The following is a 22,683-nucleotide window of genomic DNA, read 5'->3' as shown; positions in this document are numbered from 1 at the left end:
CATTAAAAAATGAGTATGTGTTATGAACTCCTGTCAAACGAAGCACAAAACAGTGAGCTGAGACAGTTAAACGTTTAAAGAAGGTCACAAAATATAAAGAGGAGGAAAAATGAGCAACCTTAAATCCAAAAAACAAAACAAAGTACTTTATAATCAAATAATTTATTTGTCAAAAAAGGCCTTATCCAAAACTCAAGGGACTAAACCAGTAAATCCAATTTACAGTAGTATAAGAAAAATGGAGGAAGAATCAAGAACTAACCACAATTAATGCAAAAGGTATTGAAAGAATGAATGGAGATAGTGTTTTAAATGAGAGGGGGCCAAAGGGCAAAACTTATGACAACTTTGACAAAAGGCGATTGAGGCAATTTTTAGTGAGAACCAAAACTAAACCCAGGAATCAACGTCAAAAAGAACAAAGCAAAAACTGGGTAACAAAGAGATCTTTCAACAGAGCCAAAATGTGATCAAAAATTCAGAGTCAAAAACCAGAGTGAATCAGATAATAATAATAAAAATAATTCTTTACATTTATATAGCACTTTTCTCACTCATTTTTCATAATGAGTGGGGTGCCACAACTAATGTGTAGCATCCACCTGGATGATGCGACAGCAGGCATTTTTGCGCCAGTACACTCACCACACATAAGCTATTAGGTGGTGAAGTGGTGAGAGATAGTTAGCCACTTAGAGACAGGGAATGATTAGGGGGCCATAATGACTAGGGCATGGAGGCCAATTTAGCCAGGACATTGGGATAAAGCCTACTATTTACGAAGAATGCTATGGGATCTTTTATGACCAGAGAAAGTCAGGACCTTGGCTTTATGACTCATCTGAAGCATGGGACCATTTTTACAGCACAATGTCCCCGTCACTGCACAGGGACATTGAAATCCACATTCAGACCACAAGGTAAGCGCACCCTATTGGTCTCACAAACATCTATTCCAGCTGCAACACAAGCTTATACTAAATTAAAAAAAAATGCCTGCTCAAGCTGACCTTTAAACTTTTGACCTAATAAGATTAGGATCCCAACCAATGAGAACACACCCCCAGCAAGGGATCTACAAAATGATGCGTTCGAGACAAAGACAAAATGGTGTCATGAAAAATAACACTCTGGCTTTAGTACTCCTGGGATTGGTACTTTCGCTACCTCTTTAGCTGGGCTCCTTGGGCTCCACAAATGGGAGGCAGAGTGCGTAACAAAAAACATATACTTAACATGAAACACAGCAGCAACATTAAACAACATATTAATAATATAATTTAATACGACATAGACAAAATCAAACCAAAAACAGAATTAATAAAACAATATACAATATTAGTTTTAAACAGTAGAAAAACTTATTAAGCAAAAAAATAAACTTAAACCAGGGCAGATCATAACAGTATGGAGCTGAATCTATGCATGCAGTAATGAATCAACTTACCATTGATATGACAGAATATGAAATGGGGATAAGGAAGATACCTCATTTCACTATAGAACTAGTCTTGAATGAATTACAAAATAAATTGTAGATACTGACTTGTGGTGATGTGCCTGTTTGTTTGTCACGAGTGAACCTGAATTAGAAAGCATGTTTATTGAAACAATGTCATTTCTAAGCAAGTGTTCTTATCCTCTTAGTCAAAAGGTGCCTTCATGATGAGATATAAGCCAACTGTATGCATATACAGTACCAGATAAAGATAGATAGATAGATAGATAGATAGATAGATAGATAGATAGATAGATAGATAGATAGATAGATAGATAGATAGATAGATAGATAGATAGATAGATAGATACTTTATTAATTCCAAAGGGGAAATTCACATACTCCAGCAGCAGCATACTGAGTTGCATAGTGTGGGGGAGGAACGATCTCCTCAGTCTGTAAGTGGAGCAGGACAGTGACAGCAGTCTGTTGCTGAAGCTGCTCCTCTGTCTGGAGATGATAATGTTCAGTGGATGCAGTGGATTCTCCATGATTGACAGGAACCTGCTCAGTGCCCATCATTCTGCCACAGATGTCAAACTGTCCAGCTCCGTGTCTACAATAGAGCCTGCCTTCCTCACCAGTTTGTCCAGGAGTGAGGCATCGCTCTTCTTTATGCTGCCTCCCCAGTACACCACTGCGTAGAAGAGGGCGCTCACCAAAACCACAATCTGTTAGTATGGAGGAAAAAGTAGATGAACTAGTAGATGAACTCAGATCTAATCGTATAGTATTTGTTTGTTAGGACAGTATGAATGAAGGCTTATGTGTTACCATATGTCGTATACCTTGTTAGTGAGTGTACATTTGCCAAGTTTACATGTTTTTTGAACAATAATCTGAAAACTCATTAGAGCCATGTTTTTCATTATTTATTAATATGGTTTGGATTCGAAGGGTCAGGTACAGATGATGTTTTTTGCTATTTCTGTACCCTGCAAATCAGCCTGGGACACAATGGAGGCAATTTTGAGTATAATGACAAGTGAGTCTTCATACAGACTTTTTTTGCTATAAGTAAAGGTGGAATTCTAGTGATTTAGAGAAAGAGATTCCTGAAGTAAGATCTTTTGAATGCAGTTTTATTGGTTTTAATCTGGATTAATACTAAAAAAGAATCAAGTTTTGGATCTCAAATTTAGTTTTACTCATTTGTTCTGATGACTTAGTTATTTAGCTGTTTTCAAATCAATATATTTAAAATAATTCAAATTTTTTGCTCACTATCTGATAACTTTCCATGTCTAACACTTGAATATAAATTCACTAAGGTCATGTAATAAGTTCTACCTTCCAATACCAAATGTTTTTTTCTTACTTTAAAAGGATTCAATGTTGATTTCAATGCTTCATATTCCCATTTTCAAGGTTAAAAAAGTGCTAATGGATCAGTTGTTGGCTATATTTTCCTGCACAAGTATCTGAGTAATTTTAAACAATAAGCATATCTGTGATTCATAACAGTATTGTAAAAATAGGTTGAAAATATTTATAACGTTTGTTTACTTCTTAGGAGATTGTTTTAAACTTGATATCCATTAGCTTTAGCTTAAAAATTACATTATTATTAAATTATCTAGAGTTGAATATGCAGTGTGAAAGAAACAGTCGGACACACAATGAAGGTTTGGGGCCGCCACACATATAGTTTCCCTGGCTGCAGAAGGCTTTAAAGTAGAGTACAATGTGTACAGGTTAGAGTCCAAAACAGAGCAAAGTATGGAGGATGACAGGTTTTTATAGGTGGTTCGCAGGAGGTGACGTCCTGGGGGCTGGGACAAGAAGGATTTCTTGTGTTTGATCTGCAGAGAGAAAAGAGAGAGGTTTAGTGCACCCCACTTCCCCCAGGCCTGGCTTGGAATTGGCGTTTCCTGGTCCCTTTGGTTGACTCCCAAATGCATGTGTGACAGTAGTTAATAAAGGGATTGTTTTTATCAATACTTGGTTGTGAACATTCCTAGGTGGCTCCCTCCTTGTGACTTAACAAAATGAATTTAATTGTCCAACAGGTTTATAAATGTGCTTTCTCCTGGTTATGAGGATCGAAAACGTAACCCAGCAACAATTACATGAAGGAGTGACCAGGCCTGGATGGGACACAAAAGACTTTCCATGAACAGTAAAATACTTTAGATAGGAAAATAAATTCAAATGACAACAAGCCTTTCTTCCATCCATCAATGCATCTCTAAATTTCATACAAGCATAAATCAGACTCCGATATTATTTGTACCTTTACATAAGGAAGCCATTTGTATAAAGAAGGAGTTATATTACATGAAGGAACTGTCATTACACTAAAACGAGGATATCTTAGGCCTTGAAGCTTTTAATACAAAAGTTTAAGTTAATTTTGATTCTATTTACTTAATCAGATTCAATTTCTTGCTTTTTATTAAATATGTTTGCCTGTTCAGTACCCAGTCAATCAGTGCATAAATACACAATGCATTATTAAGCAATTTTTAAAAGGTTTATGCATTTCATTTATCTGTATGTTGTTTTTTGCTATAGTTTCTAAATATACTGTATGTCTGTAAAGTATCAAAATTGTGTAAGGTAATTTAACAATCAGTTCCCACTTGGCATAAAATTATAAAGACTTAGGCAAGGGTTGTTGAACTTTCTGTAGGTGGTAAAGCGCCATAAACTCCTAAAAGGATCAGCACTGGCCAAAATGATAGATGTGTGGGCCCAGACAAACAGCTGCAGTATGCAACCAGAACAGAACCTGCCCACCGAGTATTCATGGATTCTGATCAAACAAATCCAGTGGATCCTGTAGCTCTCCTTTCTGTGTGCATCAGTTACAAGACAGCATTATATGTCTTGTCTGTGGGTAACTGGAGCAAAAAGGGTGTATGGTTTATGGCAAGTGATATGAGAAAGTAGGAGCTGGAATGGAAGCAGTAAAGACACCGAATCTGCACAAGTGGGCACAACTTCAATCCTGGTGTTTGGATGAATAAAAGCCATTTTGTTTTACTGCCTTTCATCAGTCTCATTTTTGCCAGGCAAAGCACAGCTAGTTTATTATAAGATTTTAACAATTGTGACTTTTTTATTTCTAAAGGAAATGTTTCAGATTTTATGTTAAGTACAAATGACACTAATGTCGGTTTTTATTAAACGGATTGTAACAGTACAAGCTCAACCGCATTCAGAACAATAATGCATCCATCCAAGCTTACTCTGTAATTGCAGGCTTGTCAAGCTCCTTCCCTGAAGCTTCCTCTTCTTCCTCTTCATCTTTTTCCTCATCTGTGTGGGGTCGATGTGCTTGATCAACCTTCTCTAAATGGCTCTGGCCTCCTTGCCAGTCAAGCCCTTTTCCTTCAGATCTTCTTTAACTTTATCCATCCATCTCTCCTTTGGCCTCCCTCTCTTTCTCTTCCATTGTACTTCCATTCCCATTCCATGCCCACATATTAATTGCCTGTCCTTATCATATGTCCATATCATTTCAACCTACTTTCCACATTTTCTTAGATATCTGTACTTCCACTTTTGTTGTAACTCTGATTGTCTCATTGTCAATATTCTAATTTCTGCCACATCTAACTTCTTCTTCTTCTGCACTCCCTTTACTGCCCATGTCACAACTCCATACATAATTGCTGGTCTCATGACTGTCATAAAAATCTTACCTTTAACCTTCTTCTTAATTCTTCAATCACACAATACTCCTGATACCTTCTTCCAATTGTTCCATTTATACCACACTCTGTTTCTAAATCAGAATGTAATTTTACTACCAGATCATTTTTTTTCTTTGTCTTTATTTTGGTTCACTCGCTTTTTAAGATTCAGGACTTTTAATTGTTTCCTTCACTCCTAAGCATAGAAGTTTTTGTTTCTTGTTTTCTTATCCAGGGAAACAAAAGATAATCTTGTCCTTTTTGCTCCAGTATAGTAATATTATGAAGAATTTTTTTTGTTTAAAAAAATTAGAAGGTAAGGCTTGAAGGGGCATGAAGGAAGCGAAGAGAGTTCTGAGAAAGCAAGTAGGTGATCTTCCTCAACTGGCAGACAAAGGTTCAAAATCCATATCAGAGTGGTATTTACACCACTTTCTACAAAATGTCTATTATTTAGTGTGTTCATGGTTTGACTTATACCATTATAGTGGTGAAGTGTGTTAGTGCTTTTGGGTCACATCCCCAGGGGAATAGGTTACAATCTTGGTGGACGTTTTTAACTCCTAATGGAGTTTGCAAGGTCTCTCCTTGGGTACATGGGTTTTTTCTAAAAGGCACCCAGATTTACTCTCGCTTTCTCAAGATGTATGTTTTAAGTTAATTGTCCAGTCTATTTACTGTCTTAGTGTGGGGGTGTGCATATGTTTGATAGGACTATAGTTACAGCATTTGTTTCTAATCATATTATTACATTTTTACTAACAATTAATGCTTCAGATACTTTAATACTTTAAAAAATGTGACCAATTTTATTGAAGAAATGAGATTTAGATCCAATGCTAGTACTAGAGGGGACTGGGCGGTCTCATGGTCTGGAATCCTTGCAGATTTTACTTTTTTCTCCAGCCGTCTGGAGTTTTTTTTTTGTTTTTTCTGTCCTCCCTGGCCATCAGACCTTACTCTTATTCTATGTTAATTAATGTTGACTTATTTTATTTTCTTACTGTCTTTTATTTTTCTATTCTTCATTATGTAAAGCACATTGAGCTACATTTTTTGTATGAAAATGTTCTATATAAATAAATGTTGTTGTTGTAGTAACTTCAGAATACTGCTAAATTATAGACCAATTTCAAATTTACATTTTTTTGCCAGGGTTTTGAAAAAGGTAGCCTTGCAACTTTAGTTCCACTTTCCAACAATTATTTGCCTGAACCTGCTTTTCTCAATTCAAGATCAGCAAGACCATGTTAGGAAAATGAGTGAAAACCCAACATTGTTATTAAGAACAGTCCCAAAATCTAACCATAAATAATTGCTGTATCTCGTCTAATTGGGGATATCAGAAGGTAACAGAGAATACAGGTTCAGTCTGTTTCTGTTCTGCGACCTGAGCAGAAGCTAGACTGAAACTGTTCAGATAGATTATGATGTGAAAAGTGAGGAAAATGGCCACTAGCACTACTGCCTCACACTCCAGGCAGACCTGTTCCAAATTCTGTGGAGTTCACAGATTGTCCTTGTAGCCATGTTGGTTTTTTTTTTTTTTCAACAAATGTAGTTTTTCTCCCAGGTCCCACATTAGAAATTTTACAACATTCAATTCACTTCAAATTTTATTGAAATTATATTTTAGGGAACAACTACAAAGTAGCTTGTCCCCCGGCACAGAAACATACAGCACTGTCCCAGTATGACTGATTGCTACCTTCTCCACAGTTTGGATCTTTCCTTGTGCCCTTTGGTATAAAAGGCTCTAACCTCTGTGACCCTGAACTGGATTAAGAGGGTTCTATAATGAATGAAAGGATATTTTGCTAATGGATTTAAAAGTCACGTAGATGTGTACTATTCTACTGATGTAATTTTGTATAAAGGCTCTGAGACTGTCATCAATGAATAGTGTTATTTAAGAATAACTAAAATTAAAATTCAATGACTACATTCGATTTACATTGGAAATATTAGTGGCCACATGAAATGAGCACAATTTCCTGATAAAATGTTTCCATTAATTTAATTTCATTTTCTGACATTAAATGCAAAATTTTAAGTCTGTGGCTATGAATTTTTTTCGGTACTCCTTGTGTTTTATTTCGGGAGGTTATTGTTGTCGTTTGTTACAATATTTGCATATTTCTTGTGCTGCTGTAAAAGCCACATCTATCTATCAATGGCAAAAGTAATTTATTGTAAAATTAATTACCCACTGCTTGGTTTCTATTATGCTTTTAGGTGTCTGATGTTTCGGTTGAAGTAGCAACGGTTGACTCAAAGTTAGCAAAACCACTAAACCACAGAAGACCAAAACGAAAAACAAAATCAAGGAAAAAATACAGGAAGAAATTCAACCCATGGAATTTTCAAAATGTTGCTGCACTTTCCATTGTATTGGTGGTTTTCTTTGTCATATCCATGTGGACCCTTCTTTGGTATTTTGTTTGTAAGTTGACACAACATCACCATTTTAGCCCTGCAGATTTTGATAAAACTGTTTTCTAATGTTTTGATCAGGCAGATAGTTTCAATTTATTTCAGCAGATTCTTTTTACCATCAAAAAAAAAAAAAAACCCTGACCTGAATCTTACATTTTTTGTAGTGCGACCAGAAAACAGCAGTGTGGTGTTCTTTGCAGCACTGTTTCGGATTGCCAATGTTGAATTCATTCCCGAATACAGGCAAAAAGAATCTAGAGAATTTGCATCCATGTCACAAAACATTGAAGTTGTGGTAAGAAAATCTGACTTTTTTTTTTATTATTTGTTCAACTTGTAAGGTCTCAAGAAACACTAGCCACAAAAAAGATTTAAAAGTTTCAGTTCCTTAAAGTAAGATTAGGACAACATCCAGTTCAGTTTGTTGCAGAAAACGCAAAAGTACTGTAGTGCAGTGCCGAAATGATGACAGGAAAGAAGAGAAAGACGAATATGGAGAGAGTGAGACTAATGGACCAAAAAGGAGGCACACGTCCACTGTTCTGCTGCCACATAAGGCAGGTCTCTGTTGTTAGAGTTCAGTCCATTTCTTCTACACAAAGTCAAATCTTTAGCAACATTTCACATTGTAAGCCACTATGTACTATACATTACTGTGTAGTGCATGTTAAATTTCTAATGTAATCTTGTTATGTACTTAACAAACAGTTTTGTGATTGTGCCTGCTATGAAAAGGTGCTATACAGAATAAAAGCTGCATAACGTGTTGATATGGGTCTTTTAAATGTAGCAGTCACCTCAGCTACAAGTTGTTGGTGTTAACAAATAGTATTGTTGCTCAGTGTTTAATTCTTTAAACACAAAAGCATTTCAATTATACATTATATAAAATTCAGTCAAAAATTCATTTCTGTAATGAGCTGAGCCATTTTTAATTTATAAGTTATTAACAACTCTGTCATGGAAGGAGAGAATAAATAAAAATATTTTGTTTAACATTGCAGGTAAATAATGTTTACAGAAAATCTGCTGTCTCCAAGATGTACAAGCATTCAGTTCTCTCTGATTTAAGGTAAAATCTATTGGACCTTTACCTGACAAAATGTATAAACGTTTTTTAAAACATTCCTCATCTTCAGTTATAGTATTATGCTCTCTAGTAACAAAATGTATTTCTGTCAGGTTTAGTTATAATGTACTATTAAAACAGTGTACGAGGGATGTTCAAAAAATGTCCACACTTTTATATTTTTGTTGGAAACGGTGAAGGTGGGAGGCGTGGTAATTGGTTATTAAAAAGTCGGTATGACGCTGGGAAAACTCATTGCAAACAAAGGTGACTATATAGAAAAGTGATGTTATTTGTTCCTGAAATTCTTAATAAAAAGAGTACAAAAACTTTTTGAATGTCACTTGTACAATTACTATTAGTGTACTATTAGTAGTGTACAATAATTGAAACAGATATTAAATACTTTATTTTGGTAAGAACTTGGCTAAAAAGCAACATTTTGAAGCTCTTGCGACCTTACTGAATCTTCTATTTTGTTTTGTTTGATCATTTCTTGTTTATTTATTTCCCCATGGCTTGGGTTCAAATTGTTTTCTTTTTTTGTTAATTTTTGAGTCTTCTATTTATGTTAATCTTTATTCATAATTTATGTTATTCCTTATTGTTGACGCATGTAAGATGTTGTTGCGTGTCATGTGCTTTGTGGGTGGTTCCCAAGGGGTGTGGCCACCTGCCCATCAAAGCAAGACACTTCCCACAGCCCTATAAAAGTGGAGCTCATCCCACACTATCAGTTCATTCATCTGTGCCTGGGAGTTTGGTGAGTTTTAGTGTCTTGGCTTGTTCTTTTTCATTATTTAGCTTTTTTTGCCTTTTTACTCTGTTCTTTGACCATTCTTTGAATACCTGTAATGGGACTTCTTTGCTTTGGATTGACTTAGTGCTTCAGACAAGTCCTTTTGTGCTCCACAGAGCTTTCTTTGTGCCTTCTGGTATTTTTAATAATAACCTTTTTTATTTATTAAGATCCTGTATTTGCCCTGTTACTAGCTGGGTTGTGATGGTCCAAGGGGGCATTTTTTAAGGTTGTTTGGGACTCTTTTTGCTCTCTTAAAAGGCCGAGCCATTTTGGTGTTCTGAAGCTCAACATTTATTGTTGGTCGGAATCTACAAATTTCTGAATGTTAGGCAAAGATAAGGAACACACTAATGTTGCTAATATCTTTCCCATTATAAACCCCTTTCTCATAACAAATGCCTGAAAGGAGTGTGACACCTTTTTAAGAGCTATCTGCAGTGACACTTTTCACTTAACAGCAGGCTTGCTAGTTCACTCTGCTGCATGCATACTGTAGCTGAACACACCTTCTGCCTTTTAATGGTTGAAATATTAAACTAACAGATGACTTTTACATACTGCCATGAAAACCTTTAAGCCTGTCGTTTCATTCTGCAACCTAATGCCAGCCCAAAAATACACCCATAAATAACTTTTGTCTTGTTATTATAGTCAAGATTGAAAATTTTTTCTCCAAATAGACAGAATATTGAGAGGTTAAGAATCAGGCAATTTGAAGAGTTTGTACAGAATTGTCAGAAGTTAAAGCAAAGGTTAGAGGCAAGAAAATGTATGAATAAGCTGAAGTTTAAAAAGTCTAAAGAAATGTACAAAACATCTTTCCTTAACTAAACTATGATTTGGCAAGTCTTTTCTAAGTTGTAGTAAGAATTCAAAAGCTTGGTGGCAGTGTTTTAAACAGCATCACAAGTCTTGTGACTGGCAATGAATGTCACAACATTAAATACAATTCCTCTACAGTATTGTAAAAAGGCTCATTAACAACAATAAGAAGCTTGTTTTCCTGCTTCACAAAAATAAGTTATTGACTCCAAGGAGGCATTATATTTTTCAAAATATTCAATAATACATAAAGTCAGACACGGAGCAAATACCTTACATCAGTTAACATGTACTATGGTGCACATTTAAGCTCTGTGTTGATCATCACTGTAGACGAGTATTTCTGTTATAGCACTGGCCCATTTAAGATGCTTTATTGAGCTTCTCCAAGACCACTGCTTGACCTCAATCTGGGCTAAGCCCCCACGGTAATAACCACAGCTCTAACAGTCTTTTTGTGATTCTTAACCCAGGATACCTCTAGCAATGCTGTTTTTATAGAAGGTATTCAAGCTTTAATTCTTAAAATCCTAATTTTTTTTTCTTTCATGATGAATGCACAATAGGCCTATGTTCATTCATAAAACCTCAAGTGTCTTACAGCATAATGTCTGTGAATCATTAAATTTTGTCAAATGGTTAAATGCGGAAACCCATTAAGAACTAAGGTTGATTGAATTCAACAATATGAATGTAAAGTATTATTTAAGATTTATTTAAAAATGTAATTTTTGTCATTTGGTTAAAGAAAATTGGATCTCCAATAATTTTTTTTTTCTCTTAATTATAGCAGTAACAACAATGGTGGAATTCTAGTTTATATATGGATGATTTTTGTGATCCCAAAAGCAAAGAAACAATATGCATGTGAGGACTGCGTGGGGGTCATTTTAAAGGATTCCATTCAGATGAGTCTTGTTAATCGGACTTCAGTTGGTTATCTTTATGACCTCCCAGTAGACTTTGACTCCATTGTTGTTAATGGTAACTTTATTCTGTTTCAATTTATATGGGAATATATTCATTTATAAATTTTGCTTTTGGATGCAGAAACAAATTGTCTGTTCAATCTTGATCTCAAGCTATTTGCAATTTTTATAGCTCTTCTGTCACACAAGTATTTTCGGACAAAGCAATATTCAACTAATCCAGAAGGCAATGTGTGGTGTTTTTTGCTCTAGTAGATTACTGGACCACTGCTGATATTTTCAAAAATTCAATTCCACTGTAAGAAATGAAGGTTTTCAGACAGCAGCTCAGAAATTAATGAACATTTATGGAATTTTTAATATTACAATGCTTGGCTGTATACAGTTATGATAATGCTGTTATTCTGCAGGATGTGTAAAAGATTTATCTATATGCTTTTGCTTGATCATACTGTTATAAATTTAGCCTTGGCTATCATTTTTGTGCTACAGATAGTCAGATTAATTTTAATATCAAAACAGGCTATTCATCAGCAATCTCCTGGCTGAAGATATGTGTTGGATGGGACACAATTTTCTTGAAACTTCAACAAAGAAAAATTCTGCTTATTCTTTCACTCTTGCTGGTATAACTATCACATTTTTATCTCCTGTAATAAAACTTATTATCTTTTTTAATGCCTCATTTTTTTATTATTTTTATTATAAGTTATTTTTACCACATTAAGGCTTTTTCTTCATTCTGTGTCTGTTCATTTGTGTATTTTGCTAACACTTGAAACATTTACATCTGGACTGCCTTCTCTGTCTTTCTTTATTTTAACAATATCCTACTGCTATTCTAATATTTTATCTGTCTGTAGTGTACTCTCTTGGTTGCCATGTTTTACTACATCTGCACCTAACTGATTTAGAACCATCAATTATCTTATTCTGTCTGTTTATCACAAAAATGTTCTGAGATTTTTCATGTCAGGAAGACTGAAGTTTAGAAGTAAGGCGGTTATACTCAATAATCATGGTGGCAGAGAGTGGCGATATATTGTATGTTGATTAACACACGTAAGTAAGAATTTCACTGTACTCCATACACATGACAATAATGGCTCTATATACCTATTACGATTTAGCTACCTTTTCATCAGTAACATTCTACATCACTACATTCCAGCTGTTCCACTCAGATGCACTCAAGGTGACAATCTTGTCATGCCAACAAACCAAATATACTCCATGAGTAATAGACCTCTTAGTTCTTTTGCATCCATACTTTGGAATGAGCTCTCACATTTACTAGATCAACTGGCTCAATTAATTATTTTGAAAGGCAGCTGAAAAACCCAACCCATTACAAAGGCTATTAATACAAATTTACAGTAGATTACACTAGAACTGTGTGAATACTGCAAATTAGATTACATACATTTTATTAATCCCATTGGGAAATTTAGATGCATATAACAGCAGAAACAGACTCACAGGCCAAATAATACAATCAATCAATTTATAGATAGACAAATAAATAAATATCAATCAGAAATTAACCAATTAACAACTTGTAACATTTTCAAATATTTATACCCTGTGAACGTATAGTATATAAAAATGATTCTCAGAATAGAGAATGGATATAATACAATATAGTAGATTTATGATTATTTTCTGTAATATCTACAATAAATGCAAGTGCTTTAAAACATGCTATTTACAGTGTTATTATCATAACAACTAATAGCCTAAACACAGGTTTTGTGCATTAAACAATGAAGCCATTTTTGCAGCAATTCTATATACCTTGGCATTTTTGATCTCTGTATTGCAAGCTAAATGGTGCCTGTCCTTTTTACTCAACACACATAGTACAAATTTAAGAGATGTTTACAGACACTGTATATGAGAAAAACACTTTTTAATAGCAGAACAGAATGAACAAAGCGGTACAATCGATATATACACAATACAATATTTGAAAAATATCATCAACTCATATGCAGCTTCAAAATGTGCATACGCTATTTTGATTCTTGGGTACTATTGGTGTGACAAGAACTGTGTTATGAGAAATGTGAAACATTTAATAAGGTAAATATTCATCACTGTTTTTAAAAATAGTATATAAATAAGGCATTGGATGTATATTTAATTATTAAGGTTCACACTTAACTCTGATTTTTGTATTAGCATTATTATTTCTTAATGTTAAATAAAATACTGTTACAAGAAAATGCCTTCATTGTACAGCGACCTGATGTGATTACCTTGCTGCATCACCCTAAACACCGGCCCTGTCTAAAGACAGGCTTTCAGTACCCATTTTTCTGTGTCTGTTCACATATTGTTTGTACATTGGTATATTTGTTTCATAGGATACATAATATATATAGTTTACTAAATGTATTATTACAGTTTTGTGTTTCAGTATACAGCCAACCAACTGGTGTTCCATGTTCAGTTGCCCAATTTAGGCTTCAGCTATTTGATAACCTTAATTGTACAACTGGGTCAGAAAGTGGATGAATAGGTAATTGTGTTTTTCTTTTTTTCAACAGTTGCAACAAAATCAGATTACATCGGTACCAGATCAGGTAATAAAGAGTTTACATATAGCATGCTTAGGTGTTAAAGCTAAGGCTACCAGTTAGATTTATAATTTTGGGCTCTTGCTCTCAGTTGGTAGTTTTAAAAGCATGTAGGTGATCACATGGTGTTTGTAATCTGCTTTGATCAAGGTCAATGCAAAGAATTCCACCATGCAGAAAAAACAAGGCTTGACTGGTGGGCTTCCATGTCAGTTGATGCTAATTTGCAAATTATATAGAAGAAGCTCAGTGCATTTAATGTCACACTAAGAGAATGATATTTCAATATCAGATATTACTGCAACTCAAACCCAGCCACATGGGGTGCGTATAATATGCAGAAAACAATACAAATTTCTATAGAAGAATGGGCAGGCCCGGGTAACAATGGCCTTCACCAGTACTGTTAGCCAACAGGGTGCTGGCAGAAATTGGGCTACTTAGTGTTGTCTGAAGAAGAAGAAGAAGAAGAAGAGGGGTAAGGTGTGTCTGGAGACAGGGGGAAAAGAGGACGGTAAAGAGAGTGGAAGTGAGGGTAGGAACACTGAATGTTGGCAGTATGACTGGTAAAGGGAGAGGATTAGCTGATATGATGGATAGAAGGAAGTTTGATACATTGTGCGTGCAAGAGACCAGATGGAAGGAGAGTAAGACCGGATGCATTGGAGGCAGTTTCAAATTGTTCTAGCATGGAGAACAATCTGGTGTGAGAAGAAATCGGGTAGGGGTTATTCTGAAGGAACAGTATCAAGAGTGTTTTGGAGATGAAAGGAGTGTCAGACAGAGTGATGAATATGAAGCTGGAAATTGAAGGTGTGATGATGAATGCATATGCCCCACAAGATGGGTTTACTATGGATGAGAAAGATGATTTCCAGACTGAGTTGGATGAAGTGGCTGAGACTGTATCCAAGGTAGAGAGAGTGGTGATTGGAAAGGATATCAATGGATATGTTGGTGAAGGGAACAGAGGGGATGAGGTAGGTATGATGTCAAGAAGAGGAATGAAGAAGGTCAGATTATTGTGGATGTTGTGAAAAGGAAGGACATGTCTGTGCTGAATACTTATTTTAAGACGAGGGAGGAACACAGGGTGACATACAGAAGTGGAGGATGTACACAGGTAGATTATATCCTATGCAGGAGGGTTAGTCTGAAGGAGACTGGAGACTGCAAAGTGGTGGCAGAGGAAAGTGTTGTTAGGCAGCCTAGGATGGTGGTCTGTAGGATGACATTGGATATCAAGAAGAGGAGGAGAGCAAGGGCAGAGGCAAGGATCAAATGTTGGAAGTTGAAAAAGGAAGACTGTAAGGTGGAGTTCAAAGAGATGGTAAGACAGGAAATGGGTGGCAGTGAAGAGTTACCAGATCACTGGGAAACTACAGCAGAAGTAGTAAGGGAGACAGCTAGAAGGATGTTTAGTGTGACATCTGGACAGATTAAGGAGGACAGAGAAATGTGGTGGAGGAATGGGGAAGTACAGCAGAGTATACAGAGGAAGAAGTTGGCGAAGAGGAAGTGGGGTAGTCAGAGAGATGCAGAAAGAAGAGTACAAAGTGATAAGGTGTAAGGTGAAGAGAGAGGTGGTGAAGGCTAAAGAAAAGGCATATGATGAGTTGTATGAAAGGTTGGACACTAAGGAGGGAGAAAAGGACCTGTACCAATTGGCTAGACAGAGGGACCGAGCTGGGAAAGATGTGCAGCAGGTTAGGGTGATAAAGGGTAAAGATGGAAACAAACTCACAAGTGAGGAGAGTGTGTTGAGCAGTTGGAAAGAGTACATTGAGAGGCTGATGAATGAAGAAAGAAGTGCAGTGGATAAGCAAGGAAGAAGTAAAGACAGCTATGAGAGGATGAAGAATGGAAAGGCCATTAGTCCACATGACATATGTATGGAACCATGGAAGAGTTTAGGAGAGATGGTAGTGGAGTTTTTAACCAGATTGTTTAATGCAAACTTGGAAAGTGAGAGGATGCCTAAGGAGTGGAGAACAAGTGTACTGGTACTGTTTTTTAAGAATAAGGGGATGTGCAGAGCTGTAGTAACTACAGAGGGATAAAATTGTTGAGCCACAACATGAAGTTAAGGGAAAGAGTAGTGGAAGCTCGGTTAAGAAGAGCTGATTAGTGAGCAGCAGTATGGTTTCATGCTATTAAAGAACATCACAGATGCAATGTTTGCTCTGAGGGCGTTGATAGAGAAGCATAGAGAAGATAGAAGATGTTAAGGATGGAGCTGCTAAGTAAGAGGAAAAGAGGAAGGCCTAAGAGAAGGTTTATGGATGTGGTGAGAGAGGACATGCAAGTGATGGGTATAACAGAACAAGATGCAGAGGACAGGAATATATGGAAAAAGATGATCCACTGTGGCAACCCCTAATGGGAGCAGCCAAAAGAAGAAGTCTTCACTGCAACTCATGTAGAATCATTTCACTTTATATACAATGCAGAAAAAATGTTCCTTCCCTGTTTGCTTCTTGTAACATTTTAGATTATTTTTACATCTTATCAGATCTTTTTATATACAAGCAGTATTAGACAAAAAAGCACAAAAAGCTGCCTACTTTTTAAAATTTACTAATTGTAGTACATATTATAAAACATTTCATTGAAAAATAACTGTGCATTATGACGTGGACTGTTTTTGTCAGACATAACAGTAAGAACTACTGCTAGGTATTTCCTGTATTCATTAAATAGTCTGTTATGACTATGTGCAAGAACTCTGGCCCACTTCTTTTTATACTGTAGATCTGCTTCATTTCAGTGAGATTGACTGGTTTGCAAAGCATGAACTGCTTGTTTTGGGTCCTGCCACAAGTATTGCTCTGGAGTTTGACTAAAACATTATAAAACTGATATTATCTTTTCCTTCATCCATTTTGAAACAAACTTGCTGTGTGTTTTGGATTATTGTGTTGATTTTTGGCTGTAGTTAAGTATTAGCTCATAGATGTTTTCCTGAATAATTAATTAAATATAGACAAGAATTTATGTTGCCTTAAATAATGGCAAGATGTCCAAATCTAGATACAACAAAGTGAAATGAGAAACTCTGGAACATCTCTATATGCTGATTTAGGTTTCTTTGTAATTCAGAGAGATTTTTAAGCCCTGATCTTTAAGATCTTGTAGCAGAACAGTCAAACCAATAAGAGTAGGAAGACTGAGCATTGTCACAAGCATTGATCAAATTACTTTGAAATCTGACTAATAAACTTAACAACTTTTTTTTTTCAGAGAATAAGATACCATAGATGTTAAAATGGTTTTGATTATGGCATGATATGTCTTTGGAAACGGTGTACTGACAACTTCAGCCTGATAGTAATGTTCAATGAATGTCAGAAGTATTTTGTGCAGTTACTAAAATATATAAACTGCTCACTTGATAGACCAGTCTATTGACTAGCAGAGGAATGCTGCCACTCTTTATTATCATGTTTTCTTCCTATACTCCAAAAAATATGCATAAAAATATAAGTTCTCACACAGAGAAAATAACCTTCATCTTCTTCTTCTTCTTCCTCTTCTTTTGGCTGCTCCCGTTAGGGGTTGCCACAACGGATCATCTTTTTCCATATCTTCCTGTCCTCTGCATCTTGTTCTGTTACACCCACCACCTGCATGTCCTCTCTCACCACATCCATAAACCTCCTCTTAGGCCTTCCTCTTTTCCTCTTCCCTGGCAGCTCTACTCTTAGCATCCTTCTCCCAATATACTCAGCATCTCTCCTCTGCACATCTCCAAACCAACGTAATCTCGCCTCTCTGACTTTGTCTCCCAAACGTCCAACCTGACCTGACCCTCTAATGTCCTCATTTCTAATCCTATCCATACTCGTCACACCCAATGCAAATCTTAGCATCTTTAACTCTTCCACCTCCAGCTCTGTCTCCTGCTTTTTGGTCAGTGCCGCCGTCTCCAACCCATATAACATAGCTGGTCTCACTACCATCCTGTAGACTTTCCCTTTCACTCTTGCTGATACCCGTCTGTCACAAATTACTCCTGATACTCTTTTCTTTTTCACTTCTCTTCCACAATCCCCATTACTCTGTACTGTTGATCCCAAGTATTTAAACTTATCCACCTTCGCCAACTCTACTCCCTGCATCCTCACCATTCCACTGACCTCCCTCTCATTTACACACATGTATTCTGTCTTGTTCCTACTGACCTTCATTCCTCTCCTCTCTAGAGCATATCTCCACCTCTCCAGGGTCTCCTCAACCTGCTCCCTCCTCTCGCTACAGATCCCCTGTGGCTGGGTTGTCCGCATATTGATTTAGCAAAATTTTACACCGGATGTCCTTCCTGACATATCCCTCCCCATTTATCCGAGCTTCGGACCAGCACAAAGTAAATAACCTTCATAAAGCTGCAAATATGAATATCTCAAATTACATACTTTTTGACAACATAAGAAAGTTACTATTTTGTCAATCAAACATAATTGGAGATCTGTTTTTTGAGTAGAAAGTGAGTAAAGTAAATAAATATAATAATTATATGCTTTATTAGCTATTTAAAAAATAATGAATTAACCTAAATACAGTATCACGATTTTTAAAATGACCTCTTTATTAAAACTTTGAATTAGTATGTTATAGAATGTTTATGGTAAAATAGCAGCAACTTGTAATCATTTTTGTTTTCAATGCACATTATGCTCTCCCTCTCTAAACATATATATGTCTGTTTGTTTTATCAGAGTTCAAATGTTCAAATGACTGGTATGCAGAACAACAAGGTGTAAATATTTATCTGTCTGCAACTGCAAGCTCAGGAAAAACAAATTGCCATATCAAACTGTTTGCTCTACCAGGCTTCCTGATTCACCTCTCCATCGAATCCATTGACATTGAGGCAAATGACTGTGTTGAAGATGCCTTAATTGTCTACGACTCTCTAATGCCAATTAGAAGCAAAGTTTTGTATAAGTATGTTTTGTTCTACATACCATATGTTCACTAGGCAATATTTTGAAAGTTAGAATTTTGTTATGATATTGAGTACTTAATTGTGGAATCACTTGAAAATGTGTTTATTTTATTTCAATTTAACAATCTGGGCTAGGAGTTTTTTGAATGAAGAGTAAAAGGCACTTGATAGGGTGCTTGTCAAACACAGGGTGAACACAACCTTCTGAGTCATTGTGCTCGCTATGCAATATGTTAAAAAGTTACAATATAAAATTAATCAGCTTGTTAAGTATACTATGTGCTACCTGTACTGTATAATTGCAGCATGTACAATCCTTATTTTTCAATGTAATCAATTTATGTAAGTACTTCCACTGCACATTTGATTTCTGCTTCACATCATTCTGAACATTTTGGGAGTAACTACCCCTTCATGTATCTAGAATTCAATAACAACACGTGGCTTAGGATGGACCTCTGTGATTTTGGTCATCATGTTTCACATTTCAGGAGTGCCGCACACAGGAAGATTATATACACCCCATTGCAATTGTTGAAAAACATGTACGTAATCATGGTATTACTCACAACACTGTAAAAAAAAATAAATCACTGCATGAAATGTTGTTCTTCTCAGTACCAAGACATAGGTTTTGTTTTCTTAACAGTTATTAATTTATGTATTTAGCTTTTATGAGATTTTAAGAAGAGCTCATTTTTCTTTTTTTTTTTCTTTTTTTTATTAATTTTATTACAATCCATACAAAGCAATCAAGTTTTTCCAAAAAGAAAAATTGAGTTAAGAACAGCTCATTTTTCTATTAAGTTAAAAAGAAATTATTCAATAATATAAGACCTAATGGATAATGTCAACACATGGTAACTATGCTGTTTCATGTACTATATGGTTAAATAAAATAAAAACCAGACAGCTAAGGAAGAATTAATACAAAGTGAATGCTACCATACATTCTCTCGTACAAGCCTCCCACTGCATTTAAAAAGCTTTAAGGTAATGATTGCCCGAGGCTATATTTAAAACAAAGTGAATGATGTGAAGTAAAAGTAGCATTCATAAGGGTCCTTCTCTGCTTTAAAATAGCCAGGGAAGAAACAAAAGAAAGAATGGTGTTCTCTAGACATAAGAAATTAATAATTACAGTTACCTATTTAGCAGGTTCTCATTCATACAAGCCAAATGTGCCATTCATTTAGTTCACAGAATGAAATCCTAGGTAAGATATGATTATTTATTTCTATCCCTAACCCTAACCCTAATTTGGAGAGGATTAACAGCATAAACTTCACACAGACACTTGTAGCTTTAAAGCCCCTGTAATGCAAAGAAATGCTATCACTGCTGGCGCATGCTGCTTCTGTTGCCCTAAAATAGCACTAATCCAAGTAAACGTAAAAAAGTGCCACATGTCAAGATACTGTTCTGCCATATTACAGGATCTGTGAACCCTTTAATTCTTCTACAATGTCCTTTGTTTCAACTGGAAATGTGATGTACCTATCCTTCAAATCAACTCTCGGGAAGGAAGGATTTACTGGGAATTTTGCAGCAATTCCACAAGAGCGTAAGTACATTCAGGAAATACAAATACTGCTAAACAAAAAGCCATGTAAATATTCAAAATATGAAAAATATAGATATAACAAAAATGCTCTTCAAACAGCCAGGCTGATATATATGGGATATATTTCATTGGAACAAAAATATTATTCAACATGCAGATAGTGTAATGAGGGGTAAAGGTATAAGAGTATTATATAAATTCTAATATGTGTCTTGCGTACATTCTTTACTGGAATTTAATGGACTTTTACTTTTGGGTCTTGTGTATTATAAGAGAAATAACTATATAAATAATATCTTGTGCTATTGTTACTGTGTTATCTTCTCTCTTCAAAGTTACTTATTTCCTTTTGTCAAATACATTAAATTTTTTCTTTCATTATATTTTTACATTTTTCAGCAAAGGTTATTTTTATTTTACTTATTTAATAGTGGAATTTCTACTTTTGTACATGTTCAGTTCTGCATGTTCTGTTTTAAACTTTCTTTACTTCTGAAGAATAGGTATTATGAATTATTATGAATTGCTATTAGGGTTAATTGTGACCGCAACAAAAACATTACTATGTTCACATTGATAATTGTTTTAATTACATTCCATTACAATGAAAGATAATACAGCATAATTAAATATTCAGTCAGATCCTTATTATGCACACCTGTCACAAAAATAAAGCCCAGCTGCCACATTATAGGGTATCTTTTCCAGAAGAACCATTGAATAACACTGGACATCTACACTTTGTTGCAAAACTGGTGTATCTCTTAATGAAAGATGTGTGCACAGTATTAGATATATGAAAGTTATGGAAGTCTTGGAACAGTTGCAGAATCATGTCAGTGAACTGGCTTAGGGCAGTGGTCTTCCCAGTCACCAGATCTCATTCCAGTCAAGGATCTGTAGAATGAGATAAAACAAGCAATTTAAACTAGAAAACCACCATCACATAGTTTGCAAAAATTATGCACCCACTTCCTTATTCTTATAGCACACTGATATATTAAACCAAGATGAAGATAGTTTGTGCTTTCTTTTTATAATGATTAAAATTTACTTAAAAGTTACTCTAACATAGTATTATAATCTTTTTTCTACATCTATCTTTCTAGGATGCGGCAACATCTTAGCAACTCAGAATGCATTGGACTATGAAGGATATATTAAAAGCCCATATTTTCCAAGCTTTTATCCTCCAAAATGTAACTGCACTTGGGGTTTTCAGGTAACACAATAATTTTCTCAATATCTAAAACTGCAATGTCATGTTTTTTGACATAACTAAACATTACATATATATTTCTGGGTTTTTTTAGACTCCCCGAACAAACTTGGGTATTGCTCTTAAGTTCTACAACTATGAGCTAAAAGAAAAGAGTTTAAGGGGCTGTGACCATGGATGGTGGAAAATCAATGAAAAAATGTGAGTAGAGAACCATCTGTTGAAGAAATTATTACAGTCAAACTATGATAATCATTTTCAATATTAAAAGGATTAGAAAATGAATGGATGTATAATATTCAATGATTTTAGCTAAATAAAGAAATTGAGGAGAAGATTTAAATTCATTATGCTATTAAAGAAATAAGAGAAAAGATTCAAGACAATAGAGCATAGTTTTTATATTGCATATCTTCTTCTAACTCCAAATCTGATTGATTGCATAGCGTGTTTTATTATATTTCCAGAGAGCTTTGTGTATCACTCTGACAGACAGAAGCAATCATTATATTTGTCTCCTACTCTTCAAGTAAATTTATTCTACAAAATATCTATGGTTATAAGTGGTTTTTGGATAATCAATAAATGAATTAACACTTCATATTTAGTGATGCACTAACTGTTAAATTACAGACTAAATATAGATTACACCTCTCTGTTCATTCAGTTACTGAACCAGCTTAATCATGCTCTTGGGACATGGGGGTGATCAGAACCTCTCCTGGCAGCATTCAGAGTAAGACAGGAGCCGTATGTGAATGGGGCACGAGTTCTTTGCAGCGCACAGTCAAACCTACACATGCCCGCACTCACTGGGCCAGTTTACCATTACCAACCATGTTTATCTCTACAGTGTTATGTCTTACTTTAAATATTTTCAAATTAAAAATGTATGAATCCATATCATTTAAATCTATGTGCCAGCAACAATTTCCTGGATTGAATTAATCATTCTGTTCAAAACAGTTTTTTGCCATGCAAATTAGTGGCATCAGTATACCACAGCAATTATGTAGTCTCACAAAAGACAATCAGGACATAGGAAAACACTATCAGAAGATAATATGTTACCTGGTTTTTCAAATTCAATTGATAATGGAAGAGAGTCCATTTGGGCCTGTACACAAGAATATACTGTAATAGGGCTTCCTTGTCACACTAATATGAACAAGCTCTAGAATA

General features: G+C 35.3%; 1 protein-coding gene across 1 annotated transcript in view; it reads left to right on the top strand.

The window, feature by feature from the left end:
- Positions 1 to 22,683, top strand: part of tmprss7 (transmembrane serine protease 7) — a 58,422-nt gene that overhangs the window by 2,811 nt on the left and 32,928 nt on the right. The window contains exons 2-10 of the mRNA XM_039746329.1: positions 7,372 to 7,579; positions 7,737 to 7,867; positions 8,577 to 8,644; positions 11,056 to 11,249; positions 13,744 to 13,779; positions 18,489 to 18,717; positions 20,155 to 20,282; positions 21,392 to 21,504; positions 21,596 to 21,702. Of these exons, the coding sequence (XP_039602263.1) occupies positions 7,372 to 7,579; positions 7,737 to 7,867; positions 8,577 to 8,644; positions 11,056 to 11,249; positions 13,744 to 13,779; positions 18,489 to 18,717; positions 20,155 to 20,282; positions 21,392 to 21,504; positions 21,596 to 21,702 (1,214 nt within the window). The remainder of the gene's footprint in view (positions 1 to 7,371; positions 7,580 to 7,736; positions 7,868 to 8,576; positions 8,645 to 11,055; positions 11,250 to 13,743; positions 13,780 to 18,488; positions 18,718 to 20,154; positions 20,283 to 21,391; positions 21,505 to 21,595; positions 21,703 to 22,683) is intronic.

This window comes from Polypterus senegalus, chromosome 2 (genome assembly GCF_016835505.1).
Source record: "Polypterus senegalus isolate Bchr_013 chromosome 2, ASM1683550v1, whole genome shotgun sequence".
NCBI lineage: Eukaryota > Metazoa > Chordata > Cladistia > Polypteriformes > Polypteridae > Polypterus > Polypterus senegalus.
This window is presented reverse-complemented; position numbering and strand designations above follow the sequence as displayed.